Source organism: Camelina sativa, chromosome 1 (assembly GCF_030686135.1).
Source record: "Camelina sativa cultivar CO46 ecotype springtype chromosome 1, ASM3068613v1".
In the NCBI taxonomy this organism is placed as follows: domain Eukaryota; kingdom Viridiplantae; phylum Streptophyta; class Magnoliopsida; order Brassicales; family Brassicaceae; genus Camelina; species Camelina sativa.
In genome coordinates, this window is record NC_141880.1 from 7,880,291 (window position 1) to 7,896,716 (window position 16,426).

At 36.5% G+C, this 16,426-nt stretch overlaps 4 protein-coding genes across 7 annotated transcripts; 2 read left to right on the plus strand and 2 right to left on the minus strand.

The window, feature by feature from the left end:
• The first annotated feature begins 323 nt into the window (after positions 1-323).
• On the plus strand, positions 324-1,223 carry LOC109130754 (protein IDA-LIKE 4). The gene has a single exon (XM_019240761.2). It carries the CDS (start codon positions 568-570, stop codon positions 844-846), a length of 279 nt encoding a protein of 92 aa, XP_019096306.1. The 5' UTR covers positions 324-567; the 3' UTR covers positions 847-1,223.
• Positions 1,224-4,763: 3,540 nt separating this feature from the next.
• Positions 4,764-11,976, minus strand: LOC104783656 (protein TONSOKU). Of its 2 annotated transcripts, none has more exons than XM_010508787.3 (18): positions 11,532-11,976; positions 10,642-11,442; positions 9,930-10,106; positions 9,637-9,728; positions 9,232-9,330; positions 8,377-9,112; positions 8,126-8,255; positions 7,793-7,909; positions 7,476-7,576; positions 7,206-7,326; positions 6,985-7,097; positions 6,794-6,905; positions 6,561-6,665; positions 6,410-6,476; positions 6,203-6,323; positions 5,939-6,112; positions 5,583-5,700; positions 4,764-5,488 (listed from the first exon to the last, which is right to left on the minus strand). In XM_010508787.3, the coding sequence occupies exons 1-18, from the start codon at positions 11,796-11,798 to the stop codon at positions 4,953-4,955; spliced, it is 3,987 nt and encodes a 1,328-aa protein (XP_010507089.2). In that variant the 5' UTR covers positions 11,799-11,976; the 3' UTR covers positions 4,764-4,952. The 2 variants fall into 2 exon arrangements, with proteins under 2 accessions (XP_010507089.2, XP_087310098.1); XM_087453972.1 differs by having other exon boundaries at positions 4,764-5,411; positions 11,532-11,951.
• LOC104783676 (large ribosomal subunit protein eL30z) lies at positions 6,172-12,786 on the plus strand. 2 transcript variants are annotated; one of them, XM_010508802.3, is made up of 3 exons: positions 6,172-6,203; positions 12,080-12,327; positions 12,430-12,786. In XM_010508802.3, the coding sequence occupies exons 2-3, from the start codon at positions 12,201-12,203 to the stop codon at positions 12,639-12,641; spliced, it is 339 nt and encodes a 112-aa protein (XP_010507104.1). In that variant the 5' UTR covers positions 6,172-6,203; positions 12,080-12,200; the 3' UTR covers positions 12,642-12,786. The 2 variants fall into 2 exon arrangements, with proteins under 2 accessions (XP_010507104.1, XP_087310112.1); XM_087453986.1 differs by having other exon boundaries at positions 6,174-6,203; positions 12,071-12,327.
• On the minus strand, positions 12,761-16,397 carry LOC104783666 (putative serine/threonine-protein kinase WNK6). 2 transcript variants are annotated; one of them, XM_010508794.3, is made up of 8 exons: positions 16,162-16,397; positions 15,483-15,574; positions 15,263-15,300; positions 14,884-15,111; positions 14,547-14,767; positions 14,247-14,404; positions 13,730-14,150; positions 12,761-13,647 (listed from the first exon to the last, which is right to left on the minus strand). In XM_010508794.3, the coding sequence occupies exons 2-8, from the start codon at positions 15,567-15,569 to the stop codon at positions 13,097-13,099; spliced, it is 1,704 nt and encodes a 567-aa protein (XP_010507096.2). In that variant the 5' UTR covers positions 15,570-15,574; positions 16,162-16,397; the 3' UTR covers positions 12,761-13,096. The 2 variants fall into 2 exon arrangements, with proteins under 2 accessions (XP_010507096.2, XP_010507099.2); XM_010508797.3 differs by having other exon boundaries at positions 16,153-16,397.
• Between the last annotated feature and the right edge of the window lie 29 nt (positions 16,398-16,426).

Sequence of the window (16,426 nt, forward strand, 5' to 3'; positions counted from 1 at the left end):
TGTATCATATTGCAATGTAAAGAAATGATAAAGTAACTAAAACTATTCTCCCTTTAATGTTTTAAAATTATAATCTGTTGTTTCATGTCCCCCGGTCCACCTTACAGCTGACACTGCATGTATATAAAAAAAAAATTCCAAATCCATATAACATATATATTCAAAAATTTCGGAATAATTAAAAGATACAATTTCCACGCATAAGAAGAAATTTTAGTTATTTGTTCTCTCTTTATGGTTATGGATGATCATATAAGATACAATAAATGAAATGTTCAGTTTTGCCTTACCTTTATTTACTTTTATTGGCCATTATAATTGTTCCAGCCAAAGTTAGACTTATTCAAAAGGGGTTGCTTTCAGAAGCTCATCTCTCTCTCTCTTTCTCTCTCAAGTCTCAACCTGCTTGCTGATCTCATCACTACTTACCATCTTTTACTCCATCCAAAATCCTCAACAACACTCCAAAAACAAAAACAAAAACAAAAACCCACTTCCCCAAACTGAAACCAAACAAAAACATCTTTATTGATCTCCTTCTCTGGAATTCAGATTTGTAACCAAGAAATGTTTCCTACGCGTCCACAATATTGGAGAAGAAGATTATCAATAAACCCACAATCTCTTCTTCTTCTGATACTCTGCTTCTTCTTCGTTCACCACTGCGACGCCTCGAGATTCTCGTCAACAAGCGTTTTCTATAGAAACCCTAATTATGATCACAACAACAACACGATGAGGAGAGGCCATTTCTTAGGATTCTTTCCAAGACACTTCCCTGTTCCAGCTTCTGCTCCTTCACGAAAGCACAACGACATTGGTATTCAAGCATGGTTGTCTCCATGATCACTCGATCTTTCTCATATATACCTGCTACTATATCTACAATATATGTAATCCATGCACTCATACACAAATTAAAAGGAGTACAAGACCATTCATCGGTCTCTGATGTTTGCTTTTAACATGAACTTAATTAGGGTTTCAGATGTTTGACCACTTTAATTGTTCCTCGATCTTTTTGTTTGCATGTAACTTATATCAGAGCAGAAGTGAGAGATATTGTGATTAGGTTTGGGTTTTGTTATTCTCACTCTTTCTTCCTTTGTTATTGTTGTTGTATATGTAAATGATCAAGTTTACGAGATGAGATAATTGGATGCAATTATCTCGTTACTTACTTCATCAATGTCTAATTAAACTTTCTATCTAGTTTTTTTTCACTTCATTTGATTAATCATTTTATTGATTTTTAATTATATCAAAGCTGTTGATAAGACTCTTTTTATAAACTGGAAAATCATCGTCTTTTATAAAGTCCAAAAAGAAAGACCAACAACTTCATTACCGTCTAGAGAACACCATGGGTCATCATTTTACTCGTTCAACCAATGAGATATGAAAAGAAGAAAAATATGTCTCTAAAAATTGTTAGACTACTATTTTCTTGGTTTTGTTTTGTCACACAACTTTATATAAAGAATAATAATACTATTTACTACACTATCAAAAGATAGTGAAATATATATATATATATATATAGGCAGTGCATGAAGCTATTATTTATATTGTATTATTGTGAAATATAATATTGAATAATAAAACAAAGATAGAAAGAGTGAAAAAGATAGTCCAAAAAATCACGCAAGGTTGGGTTATTAACGTAAAATTCGTAAAAATAATAATAGCCTTCGTCATGTACAGAGTGTCCAATAACCCATCCCGCCATGCCCGGGGATTGATTTGACACTCGTTTTCAATTTTCTACAGTGATATCTATAGATATATATTCCTTTTTGTGACAATTTTTATTTTCTCAGTAGACTAACGATACATCAAAACTCATAACAATGTATTATACTGGACAAAACACAAACTCTTAAGAAAAAAAACTACATTTGACTTCTTTTACCAACCAAAATTGAAGTTAATTTCGTAAAAATATTAGATGTATGTATGGTATAAAATACATTTTTCACTTTAAGGTCTTTTATGGTTTAATGGAGAACATGATTAAGATTAAGATCATAGAGTCATAAAGATCATATACAACAAAAGATACGGAGCCGAAAGATGTGCCGTTTTAACAAAAAAGTTAGGCTAAATTTTTCGTCGAAGGTTCTTATGCATAAAAATGTGGGATAAAAAGCCTACTTTTTCCCTCTCTACAATGAAAAGGTACACCAAAACTCTATAATTAAAGTTTTAACCAAGATTACGAAATCTTTTTTTGTTTTCATAAAATTAATTTCTTAATCTTGTTAGCTTTCATCAAATTTACGTTTACAATATCACTATCTAATTATATCTCGAACAATTATGAAAAATGATGACTCTTTTAATTGGAAGAGAAAATGGCCAACACCGCATGATTTGTAGAATATGATGAGGATAATGGTATTATTACACGTTTTACTAGAGCAAAAATCATATTATTATCCGATAATTCCGCAATCGATTCTAAAATTACAAATACACGTATGTGACCCCTTTCTCAATTATATACATTATTATATCACTTTTACAAAGAGAAATATTAACCACTGCTTTTCTTAAAACTTTACCTTCTTTAATCACTGTTTTTCTTAATAACACAATTTTAATTTTACTACATAGATATAAAGATGATCACTCCTATATGTGCCTCGTATCCACCAATTATTTTAACATTTAATTGATGTTAAACTACAACAAAAGTCATCAAGTTGTAATGTGCAAGTGATTTAGAATCTATAATTCTTCATTTTGGTTATGAAAAATTCATTCCTAAGATTTCTACATTCCCCATTGTAATTTAGTAGAAATCCGGACCAAAGAGTAAAAAAGGATTTGTACGGTCGAGTTGGCATGACTATATAAATTCAGTTTTTTTTTTGTTTTTTTTTTTGGGGCAAATACTTAGAAAATCAGTTAAATTCTGTAATGTGAAGCGATTGAGTTCATTTCCTTTTTTTATATTTTGTTTGACAAATCCCTGCAACAAAAATATTGGTTGCGTCGATTTGAGCTCACAAACTCTGTACACTCTTCAGTGTTCATGGTATCAAACAAATAAACTCACCAGTGTTGTCTTAGAAACATGAACAAGCACATAATAGAGATGAGTTGATGAAGATTCTAACAGAGAAACGATTTTTCCGAGTAATTCACATTTATAAGACCTTCCCAAGAATAATCTGCGGCAAACATATAAATTGTCAAGAGAAGAAGAATTAAAATCAGATTGATACACTTGTTGCGTCTCAACTCCTTAAGAATAGGCTTTGGATTAAAAGAAGCTTGATCCAGTCCATAAAGTATCCGAGCTACAATGCATAAAAAGACTTTGCAACTAATTAATTCAATCATACAAATTTTTTATTTAATTAACAACTTAAAGAAGGTATTTAATCATTTGTGCAGAACAAAGAAGATTTTCACAAGACAAAATCACTTACGATGAAGTCACAAACTAAGGTTGTTGTGGGGTTGCGGTGGCGGCTGCAGCGAAGCGCTGCGGATATACATCTCATATTGGTAAGTGATTCACTTGTTAAGGAAGAAGAACAAATTGGAGGTATCTTTTTTCACAAGCAACCAACCATCCCTAGAACAAGTGAATGCATGGTTCTTTAACTCTGGAAACTTGAGCTGATATGTAAGAGAGAGACCGTGATGGGTCAAAAAGAAGGTAGTCTCCGTCTTCTGATCCTCTCTGTGGGTAAAAAAGCCAAGGACGACTCTGCAGCTTCCTGATGGAAACAGCTGCTTCAAGCCATGTCTTGCAGACAAGAGAAACATGTATGTTGGCTTTTAATCATCCAAGGGGAGACAGTATCTCTCGCAGCACACATCCACCGGAATCTTTATATCCCACAATCCTCCTCCACCACACTTCTTCTTCTTCTTCTTCTTCTTCTTCGATTCACCACCATTTCTTCCTTTAGCTTTTGCATTACAGCTAACGATTAATCACAAGATGAAACGAAACATGTCATTCATGTTCGAGGGTGAAATTATAGTGTACGAAAGCTACAAACTTTATTTAGTGAAATCATTAGTTCGTAACAAAACCCTAAATTCAGAGATCCTTGATATAGGAAAAGAGAGTTTATGAAGTGAGACACGTGGACGGTGAGAAAGGGAAGATAGCATCAACGGCCACGATGGAATAAGAAGAAGAGCTGAAGTTTAAAGGGAGAAAACTATCGATTTACAAGATTAGAATGAAAATGTTGTAAAAGTTTGTTAGAGTTTCTCTTATCTCTCTAGTTCTGGGTTTGTAAACCTTGATTCATCCTCTGTGAAGAGCCCTAAGAGGTTCTTACAAGATGAATTAGAAGGTTCTGCGTTTTATGAACGTTGTATCTTCACTTGGTTTGGATATTGAATCATATTGGAATTGGATTTGTTGTTTCTGCAATCGATTTGTGATTGAGCTGCCTTTATTCTTTATCAATCCTAAATCTTGGAATTTTTCAATCGAAACGAGAACAAAAGCGAAAAGACTCACAATCTTGTGGCTGACGCTGGAAGCGCTTGAACTATGGACCATGCCGTGGTGAGGGTATTAGGGACCGGTGGAGTTGCCGCCAGGTATATGTGCCGGCTCGTCCTCATTATGAAGGACTACGAGGGTCTTAGACAGTCTTTTCGATGAAATGGGTTTTTAGATAATTAGGTTTTCATTGCACAAAAAAAAGATAATTAGGTTTTTCTTAATTTGCCCATGTAAATGTAAACAAAAGCAGTACTTAGCCTTGTAATTTGTAAATTTATAAATATTTTTCTAAAGTTCCAAGCATTCATTATTAATTATAGGAGCAGATAAAAGAATACACTCTTAAACTTCGGCATTTACACATCACAAGAGAGCCTATATCCCAAATCTGTAATATCAATATGTACAAGATACTGAAACGCTCTAAATACTCGTTTATTTTGGCAAATACAGTTTCAGACAAGGAAGATCTTTAGTCCTTTCTGCAGCATGAATTGACTCCACAACACATCTTTCCTTCGACGTAAAAATGGGCAATATCGTCTTTCACATGCTTTCGGGCGATGTCAGTTCGCGAGCTTGATGACGACCACGACATGTATAATGTTTCCAAGGCTTCAACTGAGAACCCATTGTTGCTTAGGTCCAGAATCTGCAACTGGTTAGCCATTGCAAGAGCGGTTGAAAGTTCGCTGATGATATGATTCCTGCGTGGTAAACTTAGACTGCTGGAAGTTGCAGTTTGTTCCTCTGGTTGCTCATCTTCGCTGTCTGCAACTTCGAGATCATCACACTCCATATTGGTTTCACATACATCTTGTTCTTTGCCCGGGTTCTGGCAATGGTGTCTGGTCTCAACTGTCTGAGGTTTGTCCATGGAAGTGACAGATTCAGATGTTCCTTGTAAAAGCTGCCCTAGTTTTAAGCTTTCCTTCACAGGTTGCACAAAGAAAGTCTCATCTATCTTAGCATTCTCGGAAAGATTAAGCTCTTCAAGATTCTTATTACCTGCAGAACGTGTCGTTGATGGTTCAAAATTGGGAAGAATTTTGGTTAATTAGCAATTACAGCAGGAGATTTTATGGAATATTTTAGTTCAGACCTGAAAGTGCTTGGATTATGCATAGAACTCCTGAGAGCTTTAGATGACACTTGTTTAGAGTCAGAACTTTTATGTTTGAACAAGGATTCATAAGCAGCATCCCCAGTGCATTGATTCCCTGTTTCAATATTGTATACATTGAGAAGACAGGAATTTGGATAAAGGTGATTTATCAGCCAAATGGAATATTACAATAATGGGAATATCGTTTCAGAGCTTAAAATGATTACAGAATCACGAGTTCTACTGATTGCAATATTCTTTAGCATGGTCTATCTCCATCCTCAACAGAGTTTTAGTTAGATGGAACTACATGAAAAAGAAACAGCTTTATGCTGAGGTCATCAAAAACATACCTCTTCCGTGATTGAATTTCCTCCAACATTAAGTTCAAGAATGCAAGATGTTAGAGTAATATCTTGGGCGAGGATAAGAAAGAAAGGAGATGCTAGTCCACAACATGAAAGATCGAGTTTCACAGTTTCTTCCTTCTGATAACATAGAGATTTAGTGACTTTTATAGCTCCGTCCTAGAATAAATTTGTATAGCGTCGTCAGATGAAAAAGGATGCAGATATCATAATATAAGAATTCAATTTGAGTGTTTAGCATATCATCACCGTTCCTATTCCACTGCTGCCAACCAAAAGTTTTGACAAAGATGGAGTCTTGACAAATGCAGAAAGGCTATCAACAACGTGGCTACTAAGCTTTATGCCATTCATGCTCAGTTCTGTAAAGCTGAAGTGGTTTAACATATGATGGTGTTAGATCGATTAACGTTAGTGGAAAAGATAACACAAAAAAACAGCTTTGTTTTTTTTAACCTGCTTAGAGAAGCCAATTTAGCCAAGAGGTTTTGAATAGTACTCCCTGAAACAGGATTATTATAACCTGCCATATATGGATACATCAACTTAAGCGACCTCAAAAGAGAGAGAAAAAAAATTGAATGTACACATAAATTATAGAGTTTACCTATCCAGAGTTGCGAAAGTCCTGACTCTGAATCCAAAGCATCAGCAACCTTTTGGATTGTTCTTGATGTAAGTGAACAATGTTCCACATTCAAGCTGTAAAGTGCTAAAAAGCAAAAGGGGACACATTACGGTAAGCCAGTGAATGGAAGATAAGAGTTAATACTGTTAATCTAACACTAGACTGGTTTTATACCATCAGAGCAATTAGCAAAATAATAAAAGAAACTATACCCCGGCAATTTTTCAAAATAGTTGACAGGTAAGATCCACATGCATCTGTAAGTCGATTCCTGGACATATTGAGGACTTCAAGCCGAGTGAACAGCACAGGACATTCACAGATCTGGTAGAGAGGAGTATATTAAACAATACGAAAACACATGAATATGTGAAACTTTCTAGCTTTGAGCCTAGTAGTGTACCTGAAACAAAGCAGTTGGACCGAATCGATTGCAGTGCAAATCCAAAGTTAAAGCACCGTACATCTGGCTTGACGAGGCAAAAAGTTGTTTCAGTTTCTCCATTGTACCATTCCCTAACAACCAATAAGACGAAATATAAAACTTTCAAATTTCCTAGTACTTTAATGATATAACCAACTAACTCACTTAAACTAAGTAAGACGTCAAAGAACAACTTTCACCTAGCATATTGTGAGAGAGATCCAACATAGCAACTGTATTGTGGACATGGAGAGCACACAATAACGGAGCAGCTGATATGTCTTGCAGTTCACATTCTGACACATTAATATCATCCTCTACCTGATAACAAACAACGAAATAACCATTTTAAATTATACACCAAATAAAGTAAAGAGTTTGTAACTAGCTTGCTTTAAGTAGGTTGAACAGCAAACAAAGAGAAAAACTAATTTGTCCATTCACCGGCAAATTTGGGAAATTATTCTCACCTCCGAAATATATAATTTCTTAAGCAATTTTATACTGGGTTTCTCGGAAAACTTCTGGCAACAGTCCATGTATAGTTTCATCAGGCGCTTGTGAACCCAACCTGAAACAAGTTAATTACATAGCTGATTCAGCCATATTAAATAAATAAGAGGAGATAATCAATGATCATAATCTTTAAAACCAATACAGCGGTTCAGCCACAATCATTTTAAAAGTGAGAACAAATTTGTGATGAAATTTATTTTATAGCAGGATCAGCTTGACAATCATACAGTCAAATATCATGAGATCCCACTTGTACCAAGAATATACTTACCAGTAACGGAAGCTTCAATAACAACATTTCCAGAAGCACCTCTGAGAACCGCATGTAGATCCAATGGTTTCAGAACTTTTCCACCATATTCCAAATGATGAATGATCGGCAACAGACCTAAATCGCAAATTGGATGTTCAAAGATTCAAACAACTTTTACAGCCCAAATATTTACTTAAAAAATGTGCTAGGGAACAAGGGGAATGATACTAAAATGCAAAAAAAACTTTTATTAATCATGAGATAAGAGTTATAGAGATTGATCCTAACTGGGGATCTGAGATCATGCATTCAAGCTAAACTTTTGCTGAGGAAACAAAAAAGTGCACATACCTTTTGATTTCTCATCCTCAGGAAGTTGCAAATAGTATAAGCAAGTTAGTTCCACCTTCACAGACTCATCATTGCGAGAACAGGAGTCTAAGGCAATGTGTTCATTTTCAATTTCAACTTTTATTTTTTGCTGCAACAAGTAAAAAATATAGATATCATGAAGAAGAACGGACGAAGTAGAATAAATAAATGAAATCCTATCCAGTCAAGAATAATCAATGATAACTCAAAACCAGATCACAGTAGCTCACATCCTCAGTTTTTGAGTAAGCGTGGAAGTTCACGAGAGAAGCTCCAGTTTTGCAATGTGAGCCGTTGGAGTCACCAACATCAGACTGAGATCCTCTTTTACTACAACCACTAGTTTCAACAGCTATATTATTGCTCAAAGATCTACAATTTCTGACATTTGGAGCCACCTTATTGGGGTGGAGAGGCGTATACGAGCAAGAACCTTCTTCTACATTATCTTGGATGGAAGTATTATTCGTATAATTAACAGCACCATCAAAATACATACTTTCCCCAGAAACCTCCTCATTCTGCGTTGGAACTTTGTGAAAATTGTCTTTAGGGCATCCCAACTCATATTCGGTTTCACTTTCATCATCAGAGAGGATTACACGAATACGTTTGCGACCAACAACTGTTTGCTGAGAGTCTGCTACTGCAGAGCAATCTTTCTTAGTCTGATCAGTGTCAACATCTCGTTTTCCTGAAACTTGTTTCCTTTTGAACAGACGTTTTCCAGGCTGGAGAATTGAAATTAGTGGCACGTCATCATTTGCTTCATCTAAATCTGCTAACGGTTCTAATCTAAGTGAATTTGATGTTTGGGGTTCTGGTGAGCTACATGCATTTGGCCTATCATTTGATATGTTCCCATGCCCTTCTGAGTCGGTTTCAGAGCATTCTTCTTGTGTACCACATTCGGCTCTCTCAGCATGCTCTGACTCCTTCAGATCTTGTATTTTGTCCTTCAAATCCCTAAACAGTAGAATAATCTATGAGACAAATGAAATATTTGAAACTGCAAACCTTACACCATATTTAGTTTCTATATATATATTCTACCCAGTGGCTACGTAGTCCATAGTAAAGGTTACCTGGCTTTTTGAGCATTCCCAAATCTCATCATATGGCTATAATGCATTAGTTCCAGTGCAGAAAGCTGAACTGAAGGAAGATTAGCTTTTGAAGCAATTCTGCAGGATCACATGAGAATAAATCCAAAGAGACCATTAGTTAAGTACTTAGCATTAGCATTAGACATGTGTGCATTCACGTCTATATGAGCGTTCACATTTACATTTTCTCTGCTTTAAGCGTTCCTTCAAATTTTAACAATGATTAAATCTTCATTCATATGTTAAATGGAATTGTCATTTTCTTAAGGAAGATTCATAAGTGGGGGGTTTACTACTTGAATCACAAACATAACTACTCAGCAGTTTAAAATGCAAAGTTTGATAAAGGACTCTCTTATATAGATTACTAATAATTGGATCTACCTGTACGCCTCTTCGAATGCTTGGAGTGCTCCTGTCCATTCGCCAATACTGTCCAAACCATTACCTATATTGATTTTCGCTAGTGCTTGACCCTACAAGAGACCACCATAAGTGAGAACGAAGAAAAGCTATAATATTGACAAATCCCAAAATAGGACAATTAGTGTTACCCTTTCACACCAAATATATCCAGTAGAGGCCTCATCAATTAGTTATGGTGCTTTGAACAAATTATGATAAAAATAGTGAAATATAACAATTTACAATTAATCGTGCAAGCACACAAATCTTACCTCCAGATTACCGATTGCTTCGTATCCCTCATAACCTCTATTAAACCACTTCAGGGACTTTCTGAAATTTCTGAGCTTATGGTAAGACTCTCCAACAACCAAGAAGGCATCACTCAGCTTTTCCTTGTCACAGAGTTCGTCTGATATTTTCTTCTTCCTTTTTGAAAATTCAAGATGCTAAGACATTCAAAGAATAAGTAGCGACCTATTAGTTGCATACAGAGATTAAGTAGTAGTTTCCTACTTAAACTTTCAGAACTATATTATTTGTCATTGGAACTGTGGCGCAGAGACTTGGATCATACATTGCTCAATATCCGTATGATACAGCATACACATAGTTTTGCCAATTTGGCCGAATATAATAACTTTATTTTAGCAAGTTTAGAACTAAAATATGTATCACCATTTAAAAGATATGTTTCTTGAGAGAACAAAACTTTAGTAATCCTTGGGTAATATAGTCTTCATGACTGATCTGAAAAGACAGTGTCAATAACCGAACTTCACAAAACTTGATTTTGTTTAAGAGAATAGCATATCTATCCTACTCCATACCCTTCTGAAGTCTGGAAAACCTCACAGTACTTACTCATCATTAAAAAAACACTAAGATGGACAACTCTAACAACAGGAAACTTTTCAAACAATGCAAACATGGTATGGAGAGTTACGACTGAAAAGCAAGGAATGATTAAGAAATAAAACTCACCTTCAGCCATGCAAAGACTATGGTAGACTTCTCAATAAGACGTTCAAGACAAGCATGCACTTGAAGCATAGACTTTCGTTCCTCCGAAGTGCCTTTGGCGTCAGTCATTTCTGCAGACAACTTCTTAAGCATAAGCTCTTCGTCTCTCAATTCTTCCATAACTTTAATGGATTTCTTGACAATCTTGATATTTTGCTCAATCTGTTCAACCAACGCACTCTCGTCTTGCATAGATTTCGCTAGAGTAGAAGCTTTACCATAACACAAAAGTGCATTGTCGTACTTATGGGTCCTATTATGTAACTCAGCGAGATTGATATACCCCTTGGCTTCTCCTTGAGGATGACTAATTTTATGGCAGATATTGATATCCATCTCAATATGTTTCTTTGCTTCATCCCAACATCTCAGCTCCATAAAAACGTTTCCAAGGTTATGGTGAAGCCTACTACGCGCAGCATCATACTCCCTCACCTCCTCATCATCGCAAATCTGCAGCCCTTTCTTGAGAATACTACGGGCTGCCTCAGGGTTATCAAGCTCAAGGTCAAGCATACCAATGTTGTTATGTGCATTAATATACTCCTCAAGAAACCCACTAGAATGGCCAGGGGGTGGTTTCTCCTTGAGAACCTGTGCAAGCTCCATGGCTTTCTTAAAGTACTTTTTAGCACTCTGGATAGCATCACAATCATCCTCAGACCTCAAAAGTATTTCATAATAGGTACGACCAAGTTGAGTACAAGCTCGTTGCTTCTCCACAGTGTCATCAGCTTCTTTCGCAAGCTGTAGATGCTTCTTCTGCAATTTCCCAATTTTGCAGCATTTTTAATTCCTCGATTCCAATTGAGACCAAAAATTAATAAGATGTGATAAAAAAGAGGCTTTACCTGATAAATCAAGGCTTCTTCGAATTCCTCGAGACGGAGATAGATCTCGCCGAGACACTGGCAAGTAGGTAACAGATCCTTCCCAGGTAAGTACTTGACGGAGATATCGTAATCGATCCGAAACCATTTGCGAGCTTCAACGTACTCTCCTTGATTCTTGAGTATATCGCCGACATTGTTCGCCCATTTCGCTTCTTCGCTCCGGTTACCCACTTCCTTCGCTTTCCGATACGCTCTCTTCGCCGCTGCTAAATCCATTCGACCCATCGATTGTTGATTTCTCTTATCTTCCTTTCCAAATTTTCAGATTTCTCGAAGTTTCAATGATTTTGATTTTCTCCAATTTCTCTAATTTTTTTTTTGGTGCCAATGCCATCAAAATCCTGAGAAATGCCGCCAAAAAAAGTTAAGGGTAAATTTGGTAATCTCAGATAATTATTACCCTAAACCCTGAATCTGATGAGTAGTTTTTTAGGCCTTGGGTCTGAGTTTTTATTGGGCCTTGGGCTTTGAATCCAGACTTGTAGGGAAAAAGAAAGAACCCTAAGGGTTTCGAAGTCTCTCTCTTATATAATCTCTCGTTTCACGCGGCCGCATCGCTTCTGCTTGTTGAACTCGAAGACCCCCTTCTTGAGAATCCGGCCATCTGAATTTCCCGGCGGCGTGAAAATGGTTGTGGCAAAGAAGACGAAGAAGTCCCATGAAGGAATCAACAGCCGATTGGCTCTTGTGATGAAGAGTGGAAAGTACACTCTCGGATACAAATCTGTTCTCAAATCCCTTCGCAGCTCTAAAGGTAACAAATTCAAAGAACCTTTCGTTCTTCATTGAGTTGTTGGATCTATTCGTAGTTAAGGTTAAATAGTAATTGTTTGAATTGTTGTTGGGGTTTGTTTAGGTAAGCTCATATTGATATCTAACAATTGCCCACCGTTGAGGAGATCAGAGATTGAGTACTACGCTATGCTTGCCAAAGTTGGTGTTCATCACTACAATGGCAACAACGTTGAGTTGGGAACTGCTTGTGGTAAATACTTCCGAGTTTCTTGCCTCAGCATTGTCGATCCTGGTGATTCTGACATCATCAAGGCACTCCCTAGTGATCAGTGATTCTCATTTTGACGATTTCTTATGATGTTGCCATGTTGTTCTACCTCTGCTTTCTTATGCAATGTGTTCTTCTTCAAAGACTCAATGTTAGGTTTCTTTGGTTTCTAAAACTCCACAAATGGTCAAATTATTACATTTCGTCTCTGCTTCTGGATTTGTTACATGTCAAAGGTTTAATTTGGTCTTGTTCCAATGCTTAGTTAGTGACTAGACAAATGTTCATACTACACATTTGTTTACTTTCAAATGAACTTGACAATAATATCGACATTTTCTAACATCATATTGCCTCTTATGATCAAACGACCGACCAAACTAAAAACTCAATTATCAAAAAGAAACGCTTCATCCTGTAGGAAACTTTCTACACTTTCAGGGAGCGAAGAGCTTCTTCTTCAACAACCAAACAGATTAAAAAACAAGAAGTGAAGTAATGAATTGTTGTGCTTTTTGGCTTACTTCAACTTCATCACAGACAACTTCTTCTTCGTCTCCATTATAGCTTCTTCTCTTTTCTTTGTTACTTCTTTCATCTCTTCCTGATACTTAGCTTCTATCTCCTCCAGTTCCTGTCTTAACCTTTCTTCTTCCTCCAAACTTACTGGTTCGGTTGCCTCTTCTGCTTGTTTGGAGCTCCCGTTTTCTCCATTGGTAGAATCGACACATTGCTGCTTATCGTCATCTTCTGATCGTGGGAAATCCGAGTTCAACGAGTGGCTAATCGACTCACTCGCATCATGAAAAGCAGTCTCCTCTTGTCTCTGTATGGTCTTGGCTTCGTGCTGCTGACTTCTTGAGTTATGATTTAGTTGCGAGTGAATGAGATGATCGACTGTGACATCAGTTTTCCAGGTGGGTATCATGTTGATAAGTAATATATCAATCAGTTCGGCTATAAACGTGACGTTCTGGTCAGTCAACTCGAGTTGCTCAACCATTTCACTCGACACCTTAGAAGCAGTGTCACCTTCTTGATAGAACAGGAAATGAATGTTCCTCACACGTCCTACAACGCAAAACAAGTTATATTTAAGTCTCAGAACGCAAAAGTGATAGGTATGTAACTGGAGCTGAACCAAACCGCTCACCATTCTCATCTACTATTCTAAGAATTAGCGACACAGAGTGTTCATCGTTTTCTTCACCCTTGAGGACAAAGAAATTTCCTCTCTTTGCTCGTCTAACCTCAATACACCTGGATCCTGAGGTGTCGCAAAAAGTAACAATAGGCAGGTTGTCTTCATCGAGATCTATAGACATGGGTTTACTACGCCGTGCTGTAGCAGGGCCTTCAGACATAAGGCAACGATCTCCAAACGCACCATCTTTGGGCATTACAATGTCGGGAAGTGGCAAAGGGTTGTGCATTGTTAAACCATTGACATGAAGAAAAGGGTCCAGCAGAAGCTCTTTTGCTGATAACCTCTCCGTTGCAGGAAGCAAGCATTTCTCAATAAACTGCTTTACTTCTGGGTCTTGAACCCTAGAGAGTGAAGCAGGTTTTATTCCCTTGAAATCACCAAGAACCACATTTGGTTAATAAAAATCTTGTCAATAAGCTCACGACAGGAATTATGTGGAATATACACTTTGTTGCTAGCTCACCGATGAAACTTTCTTGTATATCTGAGCAGAGTTTTTGCATTCACAGTATGGGTATTCAAATGTCACCATCTCCAACATACACATCCCAAATGAATAAATATCAGCCAGTTCGTTGTAGTTCTCATCATAAAGCTCGGGTGCCATAAACTCTGGTGTTCCTGTTGGTAACATAGTAACACTTCAGTTTGACCCAAAAGAAGGACAAATTAAAATGTAACAGACAAAGAACATAGCGTGATCATAACTGCAGAAAATGTGAATAGGTAAGCAACATCAAGAAGCAGGAAATAAAAACTATACCAATGACACTTTTGGCATTAGCTTGCTCCATGACAGTAGCTAGACCAAGATCTCCTATTTTCACTTCTCCATGGTTTCCGTTGATGAAAATGTTATCGCATTTGAGATCCCTATGTATAATTGGTGGCTCTTGACCGTGAAGATATCTCAAACCCATTAAAATCTGCCTCGCCCAATTCTTCACGGCCTTCATGTTCACCTTCCTGTGTTTCTTACGGTAGCTAAAACAAAAGATTGCTTCAAATCCACAGCAGTGATCACCACAATAAACAAGACAGAAAGGGAACCAAGCACAGGAAACAAGAGTTGTGTGGTAAAGAGGAAAGGAGATACATACTGTCGGAGGCTCCCTGAAGTGAATAGCTCAGTTATTATGTTAACTGTCTTGTTCTTATCATCTATCCATGAGTTATAGAACCTAATGATATTACTGTGCTTCAATGATTTTAACAGACGCACTTCAGAATAAAGCCTCTCAAGGCAATTCGGAGACTGCAAAACATCATCTATTCGTACTTGGTTCCACGCGACTTCAATCCCATCTACTTCATCGAACGCCTTATAACTGATGTCCTTAAGTTAAGGTAATAAACCAAGAAATTATACAGAACACAGAAATATATATTCTTTCTCTCCTAAAAGCAACTTCACTGACATGATACCTAGGAAGCTTGTGATATCAATAAACTATCATTGAAACAAACAGAAAAGGATACACAGTCTTGAATGCGCCTTTTCCAATAACCTCTTTATACTGAAAGGTCCCCAGTTTATTATTGGTCAAACCACACAATATTACTCAAAACTTAACATTTGAGAAACAAGCCAAAGGGAAGTGGATCTTAATCCCCCTTATAGTATCAACCATCCACTGATTGAAAGGTAAACAACTTAACAGATAGAGAAAAAATATAATTACATAGAACATCCTCATACCCGTATATATCGAAAAGTTGGATCAACTTCAAGCACTTCAGGGTCAGGAGGCTCTTGAAGTGTGGAAGCATCGTCTGAACCATCCATTCTTTCTAAAAGCATACAGCAGAAACAACCCAAAAAAAAAAACACAAAGAATCTTAATAAAAATCCATGGATTCTTTTTAAGTGCAACATGAGAATATTCAATGACACAAAGATATCCACACGCTAATACAACCTTAAATCCAATTTCAGCTGAAATCTTTTTTGTGAAACTTCTCAACCTTTTTTTATTCATCATCTCAGATCAAACAACAACAACAAAAAAAAAAAGACAAAACACAATCATATTGAACTGAAGCTTGTCAAAATTTAGGATCATGACTTCATTTGCATAAAACACAATCCAATAAAGCAATACTCTTCTTCCCAGGTTGAATTCTCTCAAATAATTATATTCCACACAAGAATAAACAATCCCCATGAAGAAGAGTAAGACAACATAACACCCACATGAGCAGATTAAAAAAGAGAGACCGATTCACGTCAATGCATACATTCATATGAATGAACATAGAAAAAACACACCATGAAAATTAATTATATTTTCCTCGCCCCAAAAAAACGGTACAAGAAGGGGTAATGATATCGCGTAAAACTTTTATATATTTATATGATTCTGACGTACTGATTCTACCTGGAGAAACAGAGCTTTGGTTCTGTAATTGAGACGAGACGAGACAGACAAGGATGAACAACAATGACACGAAAAAAATTTAGAACCCTAATTGAGAGAAATCGATTGATGAAGGAAAATACAACAAGTGTTTGTTCTAAAGCTTATTTACGAAACACCACCCACCACCCTCTATTTTAAAAAAAAAATCATTATTTCTTTTTTTCCCAAATTAAATTTGTTTCAAGTCCTTTTCTAAAAACAGAGAAACGCGAAAAATGACGTT

Bases quoted from the DNA above. Each gene is read 5' to 3' on its own strand.
- LOC104783666 (XM_010508794.3), bottom strand. From the start codon at position 15,569: ATGGATGGTTCAGACGATGCTTCCACACTTCAAGAGCCTCCTGACCCT. The intron at 14,768-14,883 runs GTATGTATCTCC...CTTTTGTTTTAG, and splicing joins ACTTCAGGGAGCCTCCGACA to CTACCGTAAGAAACACAGGA. The intron at 13,648-13,729 runs GTGAGCGGTTTG...TTTGCGTTGTAG, and splicing joins TAGAATAGTAGATGAGAATG to GACGTGTGAGGAACATTCAT.
- LOC104783656 (XM_010508787.3), bottom strand. From the start codon at position 11,798: ATGGGTCGAATGGATTTAGCAGCGGCGAAGAGAGCGTATCGGAAAGCG. The intron at 8,256-8,376 runs GTGAGCTACTGT...TACTTGTTGCAG, and splicing joins CTTACTCAAAAACTGAGGAT to CAAAAAATAAAAGTTGAAAT. The intron at 7,327-7,475 runs GTGAGAATAATT...GTTTGTTATCAG, and splicing joins AGAAATTATATATTTCGGAG to GTAGAGGATGATATTAATGT.
- LOC104783676 (XM_010508802.3), top strand. From the start codon at position 12,201: ATGGTTGTGGCAAAGAAGACGAAGAAGTCCCATGAAGGAATCAACAGC. The intron at 12,328-12,429 runs GTAACAAATTCA...GGGTTTGTTTAG, and splicing joins ATCCCTTCGCAGCTCTAAAG to GTAAGCTCATATTGATATCT.
- LOC109130754 (XM_019240761.2), top strand. From the start codon at position 568: ATGTTTCCTACGCGTCCACAATATTGGAGAAGAAGATTATCAATAAAC.